This window comes from Pan troglodytes, chromosome 14 (genome assembly GCF_028858775.2).
Source record: "Pan troglodytes isolate AG18354 chromosome 14, NHGRI_mPanTro3-v2.0_pri, whole genome shotgun sequence".
Taxonomy (NCBI): Eukaryota; Metazoa; Chordata; class Mammalia; order Primates; family Hominidae; genus Pan; species Pan troglodytes.
The window spans coordinates 32,672,093-32,688,844 of NC_072412.2; the positions used below are offsets into that span (position 1 = coordinate 32,672,093).

General features: G+C 35.8%; 1 protein-coding gene across 3 annotated transcripts in view; it reads right to left on the bottom strand.

Annotated features, from left to right (window-relative positions):
- The window catches only part of STARD13 (StAR related lipid transfer domain containing 13), a 575,282-nt gene that overhangs the window by 419,045 nt on the left and 139,485 nt on the right, over positions 1–16,752 (bottom strand). For all 3 annotated transcript variants that reach the window (XM_054665173.2, XM_054665174.2, XM_054665176.2), the window contains exon 2: positions 4,466–4,600. In XM_054665173.2, coding sequence (XP_054521148.2) covers positions 4,466–4,495 — 30 coding nt within the window. In that variant the 5' untranslated portion in view covers positions 4,496–4,600. The remainder of the gene's footprint in view (positions 1–4,465; positions 4,601–16,752) is intronic.

Sequence of the window (16,752 nt, forward strand, 5' to 3'; positions counted from 1 at the left end):
GAAATCATTATTTCTCCCATCTTTTTGTAAGAGATGAGGTATTCGTAATATTTCCAAGTCCTGCATAGAGCCAACTCAACACAAAAATAGCAATTCTTAAAGGTCTACACAGAGAAGGCACTCCATAAATATTTGCAGGCCGACTTGTTCAAATGTGTTTTTAAGAGCACTGCAAAATGAATGTATACCTTGCTTTACTTGTAAATGTGTATTTTCTCTAAATATCCTCTTCTCATAGATATCCAGTCATTTTCATTTGCCATCTGGTGCATAATTTCTGGCACAGGTGTGGGCTGCCCAGGTCTGCAGAGTGGAGAATTTATTGCAACAGTCGATGCTGCTATCCATTCAAGACAGAGGAAATATGTGATCAGTAAAGGCTATAAAACAAACCAGAACGAAAGCCTTGAATTTTTCAGAAATGCCATGTTTAAAAGTACTTCTTTAATAATTCAGAGGAGAAAATGTCTGTCTGGTAGCTGGGGTGATTTCATGGGTGGATATATCTAGTCAAGGCCTAAAGAATGCAGTGGCCACATGCGGTTGTGACTGCATATTTTCACCCACACAACTGGGCTGTGTTCCTGAGACAGATGCTGTTTTACACAGACATGGCTTAGTAGGTATTAGTCCTGGCAAATAGTTCCCAAAGCTGCAGAAGACATAAGGACCTAAATAGCCTAGAATAGTTCATCCTAATTTAATCATAAACACAGTATAAAGTACTGTGTTTTATACTCCAAGACGTTACTTTTCTTTTTAAACAATAGCGGCCAGTCTAACTTCATCTGCTGGACCACTGTGTACATTCAGCTTGCCCCTCGGGTAGTGCTACCTCAGCCTGGTGGTCAAAGTCATTCTGCCTTCCCCACAGCTGCTGTTGTGAGGATTTGCTTCACATACACTTCTGATCCCTTTGTTCTTCCAAAAATCCTTGGAACTTCCCCACTGTGCATCCCAAGCAGGGATCCCTGTGATTGTCATGCAGGAAATAATGGCGAGGAAGAAGTAGCATGAGGCAGGAGATCCCCCATGCCCCCACCACCTGGGGCTTCTCTTCTCCCATATTTCCATAGCTAAAGTACAGGCTTTTCCAGCTAAAGTACAGGCTCATCTGTCAAATCTCTATCCCCCACACTAGGTCTCAACTCTTACAAAGCCTCCGGATATTCCTTCATTCTTACTTAGCTTCCCCAATTAGAGTCTAGGAAGTTCACTGAGCACAGGTGGCCTTGAAAGGATAGATAAGCATTACTCAGGACCCATCACCTACCTGTCTCATCTCCAACCAACGCACAGTCCTAGCCCCATGGGAACGACTCGAGCTGGGAGAGCCCATGCCCTCAGTACTTGTCAGGAACTGAGAGTCACTTGTTTGGCAGTCAGGCCTAGATTCACAAATGAACACATGTTCCTCAGACATGTTCTACAGGGCAGTGAATTTTACACATCAGGTAATTTATGGCTGAAATAGGGTTACGCAGGCTAGCCTGTGAAACTAAGAAAATAATGTCAGATGAATGAAGGTACACTAGATTGAAGAATTTGTTTTCTATCTTGACAGAAATTCAGCCAATGGCAATTTTTCTCTGTGGGAGCTTCTGAGTTCATGATAGTTGAAAGAATTAGAAGTGAGTTGACTCTTTAGAAGTTGTTCTCTAGAATAGGAAAACAGCAAGGGAAACAGAATCTATTGTCCATCTTCCTAAAGATTCACAGCTAGAACAGCATCAAATGGGTTCCTCTGCCACATGGGCCCCAGCTTGCATGCTGCCTGTTTACATGTTACCATCTTGGAAGGAATGCCTGTGACAGATAGTGGTAGTGAAAGCAGATAATAGAAAAAGATGTTCAGAGGATAAGTAGATGTCAGTATTAACACCTGAGGATATATATTTCTCCTCTCCACTCTGTGCCACTAAGAATTGACAGATTATGATTTTGTGAACGGACCAGAAAATTAAATATTCCCTATGTTTTTACACAATAATTTATAAAGTTATTCTGTCCCTATCATGAATGAGCTAATTTGGAAAGAAATTATCTACCCAAGGATAATTAAGAGCTTACTACAAAAACAAAGAAACAAGATGAAAAAAAATACTATTAGGAAAGCAGCTAAGGCAAGTCCCAAATGCCTCTTTAATAAATTACATTCCCTTAAGAGGCAATAGACAATGAATTATAGCATTAAACTAAAGATAATGGCTTTTTCCTTTTTAACTTTCATTGTTAATTTTTAAGAAAATCAATAAATATCTAATAAATACTTTCTTCTTGGGCTGAGGAATGTTCCAAGTAGGAAGTCTTGTGTAGAAGTTTAATACTATTTATCAGGCATTCTTTATGAAAAAGAAACAAAATGTGGATCACAGTAAATATAATTAAGATGTGCTATATTTTTCTTTTTTTAATTGAAAGCAATGTTTTTACAAAATAAACTTCACTTTTTAGAGCAGTTTTAGGTTCACAGCAAAATTAAGAGAAAGGTACGGACATTTCCCATATGGCACCTGCTCCACACATGCACAGCACCCCCGTCATCAACATGGCCCACTGTACCCTGGAGTGGTACATCTTACAAATAATGAACCTCCACTGACACATCATTATTACACAAAGCCCATAGTGTACAGCAGGGTACACTGTTGGTGTTGTATATTCTATTGTATATTCATTTTGACAAATGTAGAATGACATGTATTCACCATTATAGTATCATACACAGTAGTTTCATTCCCCCAAAAATCTTCCATGTTCTGCCTATTTATCCTTCCTTCCACCTAACTCCAGCACTCACGGATTTTTTACTGCCTTCTTAATTTTGCCTTTTTCATGTATTAACAGTTGAAGTCATACAGTATGTAGCCTTTTCAGATTGCCTTATTTCCCTTGGTAATATGCATTACCTTTTTATAAAGGCATTACAAAAGCTCTCTTGTGTATTGGTAGTGACAGACAGCATGGAGACCCAGACTTGAGTACTGGTTTTGCCCCCTTGGGCAAGTCACCTACCTTTGCTAGGCCTTGGTCTTCTCATTTGTAAATTCAGCATAACATGAATAGCTACCCTGGTAACTTTGCCATGTTGTGAAGGTCAGGTTTTTTCTCTAGAAAATTAAGGTAGTAATGCCTTGCTGGGCTGTTGTAAGGATGAAATAGGCAATGTGTGTGAGAGCTTAGCATTGTGCGTGGAACATATTCCATGTTCAATCATGGCAGTTAGCAATGTTATTTTATTATCACATGTGCTGAATATTTTCCATTTGACTATCTGAAACTACTCTCTGCTTTTTTCCACCTTGTTCTGTGGGGCACAGTTTCTAAAGAATGGATCAACTGAGCTCCTTTCCTCCTGACTTCTCCATGGATTCAGCCAGCAGGAAGTCCCAGGAGGAGGTTAGAAGATGGGGGGAGGAAGAAATTGGGTGTTTATTCCCTGAGCCTCTTCTTTGTCAGGCAGAAGTTTGGTTGTGGCTGTATTTCTCTGTGAAGGTCAAAGATCTTGCTGAGCCACTAACACTTTAGAATTGTTGATTTACCTTAACCCTGCCCATATCTTGCTGAGTAATTTCTTAAATTATCCCTTTCTAGGTAATTTTTAAAGTTTCTCTTGTTTACTGTCAGAAGGACACATGATGTTTGCCTTTCATATTTATTTGTAAAATTATTATTACCTTTTTACATTGTAAAGCAGACAAGGCATCATAAAATCAAGAACTATAAGCAACTGTATACAATCTTGCAAATTATTACTTAAAATCCTTCTATATCTAACACTGGTCAGGACTTATGAAGGCCTACTTTCAGATTCAATTTTCAAAAAGTGAAAAAAATTTGAAAGATTCAAAAAAGTTATAAATATAATGAAAAGTTGTAAAACGTCTATAGAAAAGGTTGGTCAATTTTTTCCTCATTAAAAATATACCCCAAAATGCAACAACAACAACAAAACTCTGTATATTATTTTGAGCTTGGTAGAACAAAGGCAATTTTCGAAACAAAGTGGATTGAATATTAGTAGCTGATGTTTTCTAGATGTGATTCCCACTCTTATGCCTCTTTTCTGGATCTCCGAACAGTGGGAGACAGACTAACCCGACAGGGAGACTTTTAAACATAGTTCAAGGAGATTTGCATTTGCAGCATAAATTTTTACTAAAAATGAAGAGATGAATTGAAGTATGTACAATCCACTGCCATGGTTACAATGGACTAACCGTTTTACCTTCAGCAAGAGCATTTTTTTCTAATTTTATAAATATTAACAACTATATATGTTCTCATTACAAATTTTCTCATGTTGTAATGAAACACTAGTTCATGCTAATGTTAAGTTTGAAAAAACAAACAAGAAAAATAGATAATTTGTGAACACAGTGCTGTTTTTACCTTGGTGAATTACACCGTATGAACAGGGCAGGACACTCACACCAGGGGCATATGTAAGAAAACTAAAACTTACTTTAGTTTTTGGTTGAGTTCCAGTTGACATTTGGCTTGGCACACCATCAAGATTCTGGATGTTTGCAGTTTTAGTTCTACAAATTCCTTTCTTCTGATGATTTTTCTTAGGATTACTCTCCAGGTTTATAGAATCCTGTAAAAAATTTTTTTAAGGTTTTTTTCATATATAAAGGACTATCCTTAGGCAATAGTTCAAGTTAATTAAAGACTGTTACATCACTAAAAATTTTTTTAAACTACAATCATTTTGAAAATTGACATAAAATGTAAGAATATTCTTAAATATTAATAATTTTTCCAAAGACATTTTTGGTTAGTGAGATCAGCCCCAGTAAAGCCTAAGGGCTTGATAATGTAAGTTTATAAACTAAAAGTGATTGTAAACTCTCAAGATAAATTATAGAACTATATTGGCATTTTCTAAAACTTTAAAAACAAAACCAGAGGTATTTTATATATTTATTATAATCATTTATTTTTTAATTGACAAATTAAAATTGTATATATTTATGGTGTACGATATGATGTTTTAAAACATGTATACATTTTAAAATGGTTAAATCAAGCTAATTAACATATGCATGACCTCAAATACTTATTTTTGTGTGTGCGGTGAGACCACTTAAAATCTACTCTCGGCAATTTTCAAGTATGCAGTATATTAGTATTGATTGTAGTCACCATGTTGTGCAGTACATCTCCTGAATTTATTCCTCCTGCCTAACCAAAATTTTGTATTCTTTGATCACCAAAGGTGTTTTATTTTAGTTTAGTTTTATTTCATGATTATTTTCTTAGAGACAGGGTCTCGCTCTGTCACCTAGGCTGGAGTGCAGTGGCATGATCATAGCTCACTGAAGCCTTAAACTTCCAGGCTAAAGCAATCCTCCTGCTTCAGCCTCCCCAGTAGCTGGTATTAAAGGCACTTGCCATTATACCTGGCTACATTTTTTTAGTTTTTGTAGAGACAGGGTCTCGCTACGTTGACCAGGCTGGTCTTGAACTCCTGGCCTCAAGTGATCCTCCTGCTTTGGCCTCCCAAAGCACTGAAATTATAGGAGTGAGTCACCCTGCCTGCCTCCAAATGTGGTTTTAAAATTGAAATAATATTGAAAAATTGAAATAATAAAATGATGTTCATATAGAGCCACGATGGTCTTTTAAGCCTTATGATTTCAGACCATATGTCGTAATAGTGGAGAACAATTTATAAGATTATATTTCTGAAGGTTAACTATGCAAATAAAATTATTTAAAAATATTAATATATTAGTAAAAAGAGAATCCTAAAATTTCTAAATACAATAAAAGTTCTTTTCAAGAAAGTTGGATGAATTTTTATCAAATTGAAGTAATAAATTTGTCTTTACTAATTCCTCCCATTGCTTGGAAGTCTTCCACATCTCTCTATGTCCAAGTTATCTAGAAGCCTCTACTGCAATGTTCTGTCTTGGCATATTCCGTCTGGAGAAAGTATCAGATCTGCGGAAGCAGGAAAGGCTGGAGATGTAAATCTTTTATTTAACTAATTTTACTCATAGATTATCAGAGGTTGTTTTTGGTGGGAGGCGGAATGTAGAATAAACCTACTTGTACATGAATCTAGCACTGCCAAATACTAGCTACCTAACAGTGGACCTAAGTTCCTCAAATCTTAATTCGCCTGTAAAACAATACTTTTTGACATTTATTCAACACTTCCTTGTGCCTGGCAGATTTGGCATCTGCCAGAATGTGAGTACACAGGAGTATGCCAAGTCTGATGAGAATTTTTAAATGTGCTGCTTAAAAATTATATTTCTCTTGCTTATGATGTTGCTTATGATGACAAGAACATGGTGATGATTATAGTAGCTAATATTTTCTGATAGTTACTGCTGTGTACTTTTTTTTTTTTTTTACAGGCGTGAGCCACTGTGGCCGGCAATAATTGTCACAATTATTAAACCATCCTTATGCTTGTGAGAGCAACTGTGCTTGGCTGTGACATGCAATTCCTTTCAATTCTATTGAATTTTGTTAGCTGGTGTTTTCTTTGGTATTTTTGCAGCCATATTCATTTATGCCCTGTGTTAATTTTTCTATCAAGAAGATATTAGTTTCATAAAATAAATATGGAAGCTATGAATCCTTACAAATAAGTTATATTTGTAATATGTAGCTAAGCACTTAGCACAGCAACTGAAACAGGGTGAACACTCAATACATATTTGTTAAATGAAGACCGAATTGCTTATTTCCATGGCTTTCTCTGCGTGCTTCTTCCCTAGGACCCTAAGTTTTAGTTGACTTTTGTAGCCACCATACCAAGAGAGCAAAAGAGTAGTTAGGAATGCCAGCTGTGGAGCTAGAGCTCTGGGTTCAAAGCCAGGCTCTGACACTTAACAAGCTACAGACCACAGACTACTTACTTTTTCTCTCTGTACCTAAGTTCCCTCCTCTGTAAAACTAGAAGTGGTAATGCTTTGTACTCTCTGGACTGTAAGGAGTTTATAAGGGTAAAGCACTTTAAAAAGTGTGTGGCACATACTAAGTGAGGAGTTAATATTAACTATTATTATGTTAGTACGTGACAGGTAAATTGATTAAAGAATAATGAAAATGTAAAGATAGAGAACAGGAAGACAATACTTCCTGTGTCTCTGAGCTGTCCTGAGGATCATGTGACGTGAATTTTAAATAATGACAGTGGTTTGAAGTGTTGTTTTTAGAACCATTACAAATGGGGAGCCCCAGTGGTCAAAAGAAGAGAACTGTTTTGTTCTTTGACAAGAAAGCGACACAGCTAGAAAAATATTATTTATTAAGTTTTATTCCTTAGAATTTTTCTTCTATATTTTAGCCACTTCTATATTATTTTAAATACATAGTTTTAAGGGTTTAATTTAATATCTTTGTATTGCAAAATAAGTGAACAAGAATTTTCCATCAAACTTCATTCTTCTTGGAATGTAATCCCTGATTTTTCAAACATTTTTTTTTATGGGTCTTTATCCATTACTTACTTTTTGTAGTTCATATATTACTCAAACAATACCTCTTCCTTTGTTCCTTTCCCAGACCCCTTCCCCCACACAAAAAATTTAAAAATGCCATCCTTATAGTCATTCTGTAAGGTTGCTATGAATAGGTAATAGTCTACTACAGTCAACTTTACTAATGTAATAAACATTACTGAATAGTTTCTACTATATACAATTGAGCAATGAAAGGAAATCAATTATGAATTATAGAAAACCAATAATAAAGTTCTCCTCCTAATCTTTGCCCAAATTTCATATAAAGAGAACTTAGGAAAAAATTTCTGAGTTAAGATATTTATATGGATGCAAATATAGCAAAGAATCAGGTGGTGGACTGTCCAAGCCAGGAGAAATAAAGAGTTGATTCCTTTATTCATCCTGTTCTGTTCAGAATAAAAGAAAAAAATTAAAATACAGATAGGTAACCCCTTTGTTTAAAAAATTCTAGGACATTTCTGAAATAATTATACAAATTTTAATTTTATATAATATTTAAAATTATAGCATGCCATTTTTAAATTTCCTGATTTGCAAAGAAGAATCTTACTCAGATGATTTGAAAACTAAGATCATCATGTTTAATTTTCTAGAGGAAGGCACATTTATAAAGAAATATCCATATTTTAAAACACTTGGAATACTATTAAGAATCCGTTAACCGACCATTAATATCCAAAAGCCATAAGTAATGTAACACTAGTTTTTGGTCCCAAATATAAATGAAATTGGCTGAATATCAGAGCCTAGCATAGACTGAAAGTTGTCTTTGACATTTATTCTTCAGGTAGTAGATTTGTCCTATATCTCAACAAAGTAGTTTGTGTAATGAACCTCCAGAGAACATTCAAAACATGAGGAAGTGTAAACACATATCAAAGTTTTCCCCAGCTAAGCTAATATTATATATATATATATACACACACACAATATACAGATACATATGTGTGTGTGTGTGTGTGTGTGTGTGTATATATATACACTTTTTTTTTTTTGAGATGCAGTCTCCTCTGTCACCCAGGCTGGAGTACAGTGACACAATCATAGCTCACTGCAACCTCAAACTCCTGGGCTCAAGCCATCCTCCAGCTGCAGTCTCCGATGTAGCTGAGACCGTAGGGTGTGCCACCATGGCTGGCCAACTTTTTTTTCTTTATTTTTGTAGAGATGAGGTCTCGCTATGTTACCCAGGCTGATCTCAAACGCCTGGCCTCAAGGGATCTCTTGTCTCAACCTCCTAAAGTCCTGGGTTTACAGGCATCAGTCACCACACCCAGCCCTGAGCTAATATAATTTGTATTGAATTTATCTTTAAAAATGTTTCTAATCTCAGATCTTCCTATAACAGACGAATTTATTTCTCCTGCTAAATTAGCAAGAAAGACACCACTGATTCCACATCTCAGAAATAAGAGGCCTTCCAGTTTCTCATACTTCCTAGTGCTGGTCACGAGATTTCTCTTTTTCATCATAGTAACGATCATCTTTTCAGTGCTTATATTTACAGTAATGAAAGTGGGCTGCTGCCTAAGTTCATATCATGATTCCTCTGCTTACTGTACAGGAAACCAGTAATAAAATTATCATTCTAATTTTTGCCAAAATTTCATGTAAAGAGGGTAACTTGTGACTTCAGCCAATTACTTCTCCCAATGCCTCTGCCATCTCATTGGAATAAATGGGGATACTAATAGTATTTATTCATAGGGTTTTATTTATTACTTCCTGTTTCATTTTTTGGCTCATATTTTACACAAGATATTGACAGAACTTCAGGAAGCCAGAGATCTGTGTTATATACTTTATGAGAGCCATGACTATGCTCTTTCTGATGGATTGAATACTGCAAAAAAAAAGGAACCAGGGACCAAACATAACAGACTAAGAAGAAAGTTAGTGCCCTGTTGATTGAATAACCCAAATATCTCTTCCAAATCCCATGATGTGATCTGTTGAAGATGCATAGAAACTAACGGAATAAAGCATGAGATGTGAAAACACAGAAGAGTCATCATGATGTCCAGTTCTACTTAAAAATTACATATGGAACAAGCTTTAGTAGTTTCACGCCTTTATTTTTCACTTGTACATAGTTGATTTAGAAATCTGCATCTTGTTCCTGAACCCAGTGGTATTACAACGAAGTATATCTTTGGAGCCCTCAATTCCTGTCTCATTCATTCACTTATTCATTCATCCAGCCAGCCAGTCATTCATTCATTCATGTGCCAAGTGTTGTCCCAGGACTGAGGAAACAAAAATAAATATAACATATTTTCCTCAAGACCTCTAAACTAAGGAGAAAGGGTCATATAGACAGATCTATCAAAAGGATTTAAGCCAAAGTATGTACAAAACGATATGGGAAAACAGACAAAAAAAGCAAGTAATTCTGCTTAGGGGAAAAGGAAGTGTTCAGAGAGGTGGTAACCTTTAAACTGAATTTAGCAGGAAGAATAGCAGTATTTCAGGGGATGGGAATCCCAAAGGCATGAAAGCACAAAAACAATACAGCATGTTCAAAGAATAGTGAGGATTTTATCTGAGTCCATCCAATGATGCCTAGGGGGTACTGGTAGCAAATGATCTGTAGAAGGTAAATGGGGAACCCCGGATAAGAAACCACATATTAAGGAGTTTGAAATTTTGCTGTAGGTAATGGGAGCCCTGTGAAATTTTTTTTTATTGATGTGTTTTACAATTGAGAAAATTAGAAAAGATAAGGAGCCTACATAAATATCAAAGAGTTAAAAAACATGCATAATAATTGCTGGTATCCCAACATTTTAAATTTAAACTTAATTCTCCCTTGCCTCTACTCATGTTTTTTTTTTTTTGGTGAATGCTTCTTCAACACCTTATTTTTATTGTGAAATAAAGGAGAAATACAGAAAAGCACACAAAACAGATTCATGGCTTCATAAATAAAGGTGAACAACTCTTTAACCACCACCACATCAAGAAGTCAAACTTTGCAAGAACTCCCCGAGCCAAACCCCTCCAAATATCCCATACCAATTGCAATTCTCTTTTCCCCCCACCATAAGTAACCATTATTCTGGCTTTTACAGTAATTATTTCCTTGCATTCTTCATTCTTTATCACTGAGATGCATCTTTATGTGTTCATGTGCATCCTTAGGAATTAAAGTGTGGTCCTGCCCCTTTATACATTTTTTTATGTCTTTTGTGTTTTCATCTGTAATTTATTTTTGTTATAGTTTATCTGTTGAAAAATCCAAGAGTTTTCCCAATCTGAGTTTTGCAAATTGCATGTTCAATTGCACATTTCAACTTGTTCTTGTCTTCTGTTTTTCTGAAAACAAGGAGCGAATTAAGATTTGGGTTTCATCCGTTTGGCATGACTATAGGTAGTGTTGTGTGCTTCCATCAAGAGGTATATAATGTCTGGCTGTCTTTCTTTTTAATGATATTAGCAGCTATTCATGCGAAATACCTATATGTATTCATTCATTAGAGGCTGCAACACAGTGATATGTTAATTCTTTTTTCATCTATGAATTGGAATATGTTTATACAGAGATATTTTCCCTCATTTACTATTTGGCTACCTAGTGTTACAGTTCATATAGGAAAGCAGAATACTTCATCCTTTCACTTTATTTATTAGTTTTCAAGATAATGAATTGGTTCCCTATTGATATGGTTTTGCTGTGTCCCCACCCAAATCTCATCTTGAATTGTAGCTCCCACAATTCCACATGTTGTGGGAGGGATCAGGTGGGAGGTAACTGAATCATGAGGGCAGGTCTTTCCTGTGCTATTCCCGTAATAGTGAATAAGTCTTATGAGATCTGATGGTTTTATAAAGGGGAGTTTCCCTGCACAAGCTCTCTTCTCGTCTGCCATGTGAGATGTGCCTTTCACCTTCCACCAGGATGGTGAGGCCTCCCCACCCAGGTGGAATTGTGAACCCGTTAAACCTCTTTCTTTTGTACATTGTCATCTTGGGTGTGTCTTTATCAGCAGTGTTGAAAACAGACAAATATACTTATCATGCTCTAAAGGCAATCAGCTCTTTTTAAAAAAGTATCATTATGAACCATGGATTTAAATATATTTGACAAGTTTCAATCCATTGCAATTATTCTTGTGAATGCCATTCAAATTATTCTGTCCTTAGCTAGTGGGTGCCTTGTCAATTTGGTTTCTGAGACCCTGGTAGTGTTTGATAGCTACTTTGCCATGGTATGTCAAGCTGTTCGTTTTGTACATTTCCTTCCTTAAGCCTAGAAATAGAAGTTTCTCCTAGAAGCCCTGGTTTCCTTAAATAAGGAATTATTTCAAGAACACAATCCAAGCAATAGGGACAGTCATTACCACTGTGTTGGTCATTGTTTCTAGGTGTTTTCAACAGACATAGAGATAGAAAGGGAGAGAAGAGAGTGGTGAGAGAGAGAAACCTCATGAGTTCATATCCAATACTTCCAGTTTGAATTTAAGACTACAGGACTTTTACTTAGTCTCTAATCTATTACATCTGTATCTCTTTTCTTCCAAACTGAGAATCTTGGTTCTCAAGGACACAGACTATGACAGAATTATAATATTCCATAATTACTCATTTGTTTTTTATCTCATATTATACACTTAATAGTCTCAAAATAACAATCCTAATGCTACCACTGAAGTACTGAAAACACTGTAAAAGGTTTTGCATGTGCTGTCCCCCCATCCCCATCTTTTTAGTGATTATATACTATTTTCTCTTCCTCTTAGCCTTCATTTAGTCTTAGTTCTTCTATGAAGTCTCTATTGCAGCTCAGCACAGTCTATAGGCTGTCATTCTGCTCACCTGTTACCTGAAGCTCATTTTCTAGCAGGCTCTTCAGGAAGATCTCAGTCATTGTGCCCTTTTTGCTATAAAGTAAGTTTTTCTGGACACAAAATGCTTAGCACATACTTTTTTCCCTTGAGAATCTTAATTATGTTACCTTATTTTCTTTTAGCCTAATGTATTGCTAATGAAAAAAACTGAAGTTTATCTAATTATGATCTCTTATAAATCATGTGCTCTTTTCCCCTCTAAATATTCAAAGGATTTTTAAAAAATTAAAACCCAGTAATTGTGGTAGAGTGTCTTGATATTATAATTCTGGGTTGATCTTTTTAGGTGTATGGAGAACTCGCTCAATATGTAACTTCTAATCTTTTTTATTTCAGGAAAGTTTTCTTGAATAATAATTTTTAGCATTTCTTCTGGTCCCTGGATTTAGTTTTCTTCCTTTATGGCTGTGCTTGTAAGAAATTTTTCTATCTTGAAGTCTGAAAACAATCTTTTTTTTTTTTTCAAAGTTGTAATGCTTTGACTTTTACTTGTATGCTATTAATATACCTGGGATACTGTGTGTACAAAATTCCTTTCATGAAAACAGGAGAGAAATTTATGTCATTTGGGTATAAAAAAGTTGTACTTCTGAGCAATTGTTTATTTATATCTCAAGTAATTATGAACTAATCTGATTCATACCTGGTGTCTGATTCCGACATGAGGAATCCAAAGGGTAGCAGTGGTCTTGTAAGATGATTACTGTATTTCCACACAAAACTGGGTCAAGGAAGTACAAGTGGTTCTTGTGGACCAGATAGGCACCTTCCAGGTGAAGAAATCAGCCACAAAATTTTTCCAAAGGGGCTGGGGCAATGGGACCCCAACAGAAAGAACCCGGGTGAGGCAAACATATCAGTCACCCATGGCTAAATGTTGGCTTAAGTCCTAAGTGGCCAGTGGGAGAAAGGCCAATCCGAGAATTGTGTCACTGGAGATTCCAGGCAGAGGAACATAAAGAGGTATTTTTAGTGTCAATCAAAGCCCCAAGAATGCCAGTTCCAGATTGTCAGAGTAGTGACCATGTAAACCTGGGTCTTTTCCCCCAGTCCTTTCTACCTAGTAAGACCCTGGAGGATGAGACACTGTAGGTAGCAGACTGGGTGAGGAGCAATAGAGCAAGATATGAAAACAAAAGAGAAGCCAACCCCCGTAGGCCTTTCTGCCCATAGCAGGTCTCAGCAGTGGGAAGCTGCTTTAAATTAGGTAAGATTATGAAGCTATGTGATTACAAATGGTCTGAAAGTTCTGAATATTTAAATGAAACTGTTCTTGTGCCAAAAGGTAACCAGAGGATGTTTTATTTTAAAATGATTGGAAATACTATGGCACCCACCTGATAAATCATTCAAAGTAGAGAAGAAATATTCCTTGCACATATTTGAAGGAACAACAGAAAGAAAAAACAAAGCTCTTTTTTTTTGTTCACCCTATCAAGTTGTTTCCATTCAATAAAATTATTACATCTGGTAAGTAAGTGGATTTATGCTTATATAAACTGAAAAAGGCTAGGAAGTACATGGTAAGATCACATGCAAATTTAAACCAAAGGCTTTGCTTACAATTTCCTTGTATTTGATGTCAATAAAACTTTCAAACACCTGAGCACCTCTTCCATGGAGACTTCCCCAGCCACCCTGATCATGACTGTGAGGACTGGATATAAAGCTCTAGGCACATGTTCAGCCCTTAACAAATGCTGAGTGTTAATTATGCTCTTCTCTGCTCTCACAGCACACTTCATCAGAAGGTGTTTCCCATTACACGAATGTGTCTCTTTTCTTCAATTACTCTCAAAGTTCCTAGAAAGGAAGGACATATCTTATACTTACTTTATGTTCATCAGAATTCTGGTCAGAACTTTGTGCTTAGGACTTTTCAAAAGTAACTGACAACTGATCAATAAGTAGAGATAAGTGGAGTGATGGTATCACAATAGGAATGCTCTGGGGCAAGCAAGGAAAGCCTACTAGCAACCCTGAAATCACTCTTTTTGTTAGCTGGGTGTACTTTTCACTTTTTCTATACTCTCAGATTTCTCATCAATAGAATGTCTATTTTATGTCCTAGAGTCTCCTACCATAAAATACTAGGCCCTTACAAATTATATTATTTTGAGTTATCAGACTTTTAGAGTATCTTCTTTGGAATGGTATTCAAGCTCAGGGAGAGCCACATGAACTAACTGGATGATGCACTGCTCTGTGTAAAGTTTCCTCTAAGCAGTTTAAGAATGTTATGCACCAGACAGGGAAAATAGTTGAAGAAGTAGGACAGAAAGAAGTGTGTATTTTCTGTCTGGTTTTAAATGTAATTCAACAGGTAGACATTGGATTTCAACATTTTTAAAAAGGTCTCTTGTTTGTCCTTGTTTTAAAGATATTTGAAACCACATGCTGTTTTTTCATACATGTATTTTGTGATCATGTACAATGTTAAGCAGGAGAAAAGGAACCTTTTCTAATGTATTTTTTATATATAGAATACACTGTTGAAACACTATTAAAATGATTATAGAACATTTCAGTGGCCTTTGGATATATTTAAATTCTTCTAAGTGTCTAGTATAAGCACTATGAGATTAAGGACTGGGCCTGTTTTAACATTATTTTATAAAAACTTATTTTCCTTTTATTATTCAAGTTATGGTTATCTACCATCCAAACTATTCACGACAAATGAAACACTAACCCCAAAGAGGGAAAGCAGAACAAATTAAAATGTACCATTTTCTTGATGAAAGAAGATGTTATGTCCAAATTCTGGACATAATAAAAGGAGAACTGGGCCGTTTGTGGCTCATGCCTATAATCCTAACACTAGGAGGCTGAGGCGGGTGGATCACCTGAGGTCAGGAGTTCGAGAACAGCCTGGCCAACATGGTGAAACTCATCTCTATTAAAAATACAAAAATTAGCCTGGTGTGGTTGTGCATGCCTGTAATCTCAGCTACTCAGGAGGCTGAGGCTGGAAAATCGCTTGAACCCAGGAGACAGAGGCTGCAGTGAGCCGAGATCACGCCATTGTGCTCCAGTCTGGATGACAAGAGCGAAACTCTGTCTCAAAAAGAAAAAAAAAGGAGAACCAAATGGGTTTTCTTCATTACATAAATCTGAATACGACTGGCCAAAAATAAAAGCAAAAGTGATAAAAGCACTGACTGGAAATTTTAGCCCCAAGTCTTCCTTTAAACTTAATATTGATGATTTCAAAGTTTAGAAGAGTTACATACAAATATTCTTGAACTATAACAATTTCAAATTGATACAATTAAGTAAAATATATTTTGTATTTTAAGTTTTACCACAGAGAATCAAAGGCAATCAATTAAAGATAAAATTGTATTTTAGTAACTTACAAATACAACTTCCAGGAGCAGATGAGAAAGAAAAACATCAATTAATTGTTTTGATGTTCAAAATAACTTAATTATATTAATTAGAGATATAACAAAGGCCTGCTCCAAAGGAGGAGAAAGTTCTTAGAACATATTTGTTGTTTTGCACCAAGGTCAACTTTATTTTGAACATAAAAAACTTACATTCTTTCTCTTACCACAAAAGCTGAAGTAAATATGTTCTAGCCCTCAAATGTGACTGTTGGTGTTTTGGGGATAAAGGGAACTTTGCCCCCTTATTGATGGCTTCTTGTTTCTTTATAATAATCCCATTCAGGGAAATAAAAGGCACATTTGTTTTACTGATTCCATCTAAGCACATTATAAAAGGCGAGATGACAGTCCGAAAATCTATACTTAAATTATTGGAATGGAAGAGGACTGAGTGATCCCTTATAGAACACACAGAGGTCAGGCTTACACTCCAGTTGGTCCTCATCATGATCTGGAATAAGAGCATCGGTGATTTGGGGGACATGAATAGAGCTGGGTTATGGGAAAGCTACTCTAGATGTGACATTCCATTTTCCGTGTGTGCATGTAAATAAATTAAATATATAGGATTGTCAATCCTCAGTGATACAGTTAAGAGTACTGAAGACTCAAAGGTGGAAAATAAAATGGTAAAATGGTGAAGCAAAACAGAAATGGCAAATAAGACAACTAAATTGTATTGGCCATTATTTAACATGCCATTACATCATACGTATTTTTAAAGCCAGGAATTTATGAAATTTAGTGTAACATCATTTGGACCGTTTTATCATCAATAACTGTAAGAAACTTTTTAACTGTTCCACTCTGCATTTGTTTATTCTATAAGTTAGGAAAATGAAAACTAATAAAAAATAATAAAGAAAACGAAGCTCAGGAAATAAGAGTATTTGATTCTGAAACATATTTTCCCATCATGGGAGAGTCTCCTGAATCTGAGAATGTTGTAATATTACTCAGTCCATATTTACTGCATAATGATTATGCTGTCTTGGTAGGATAAAAATTAGATAAACATTAGGGATG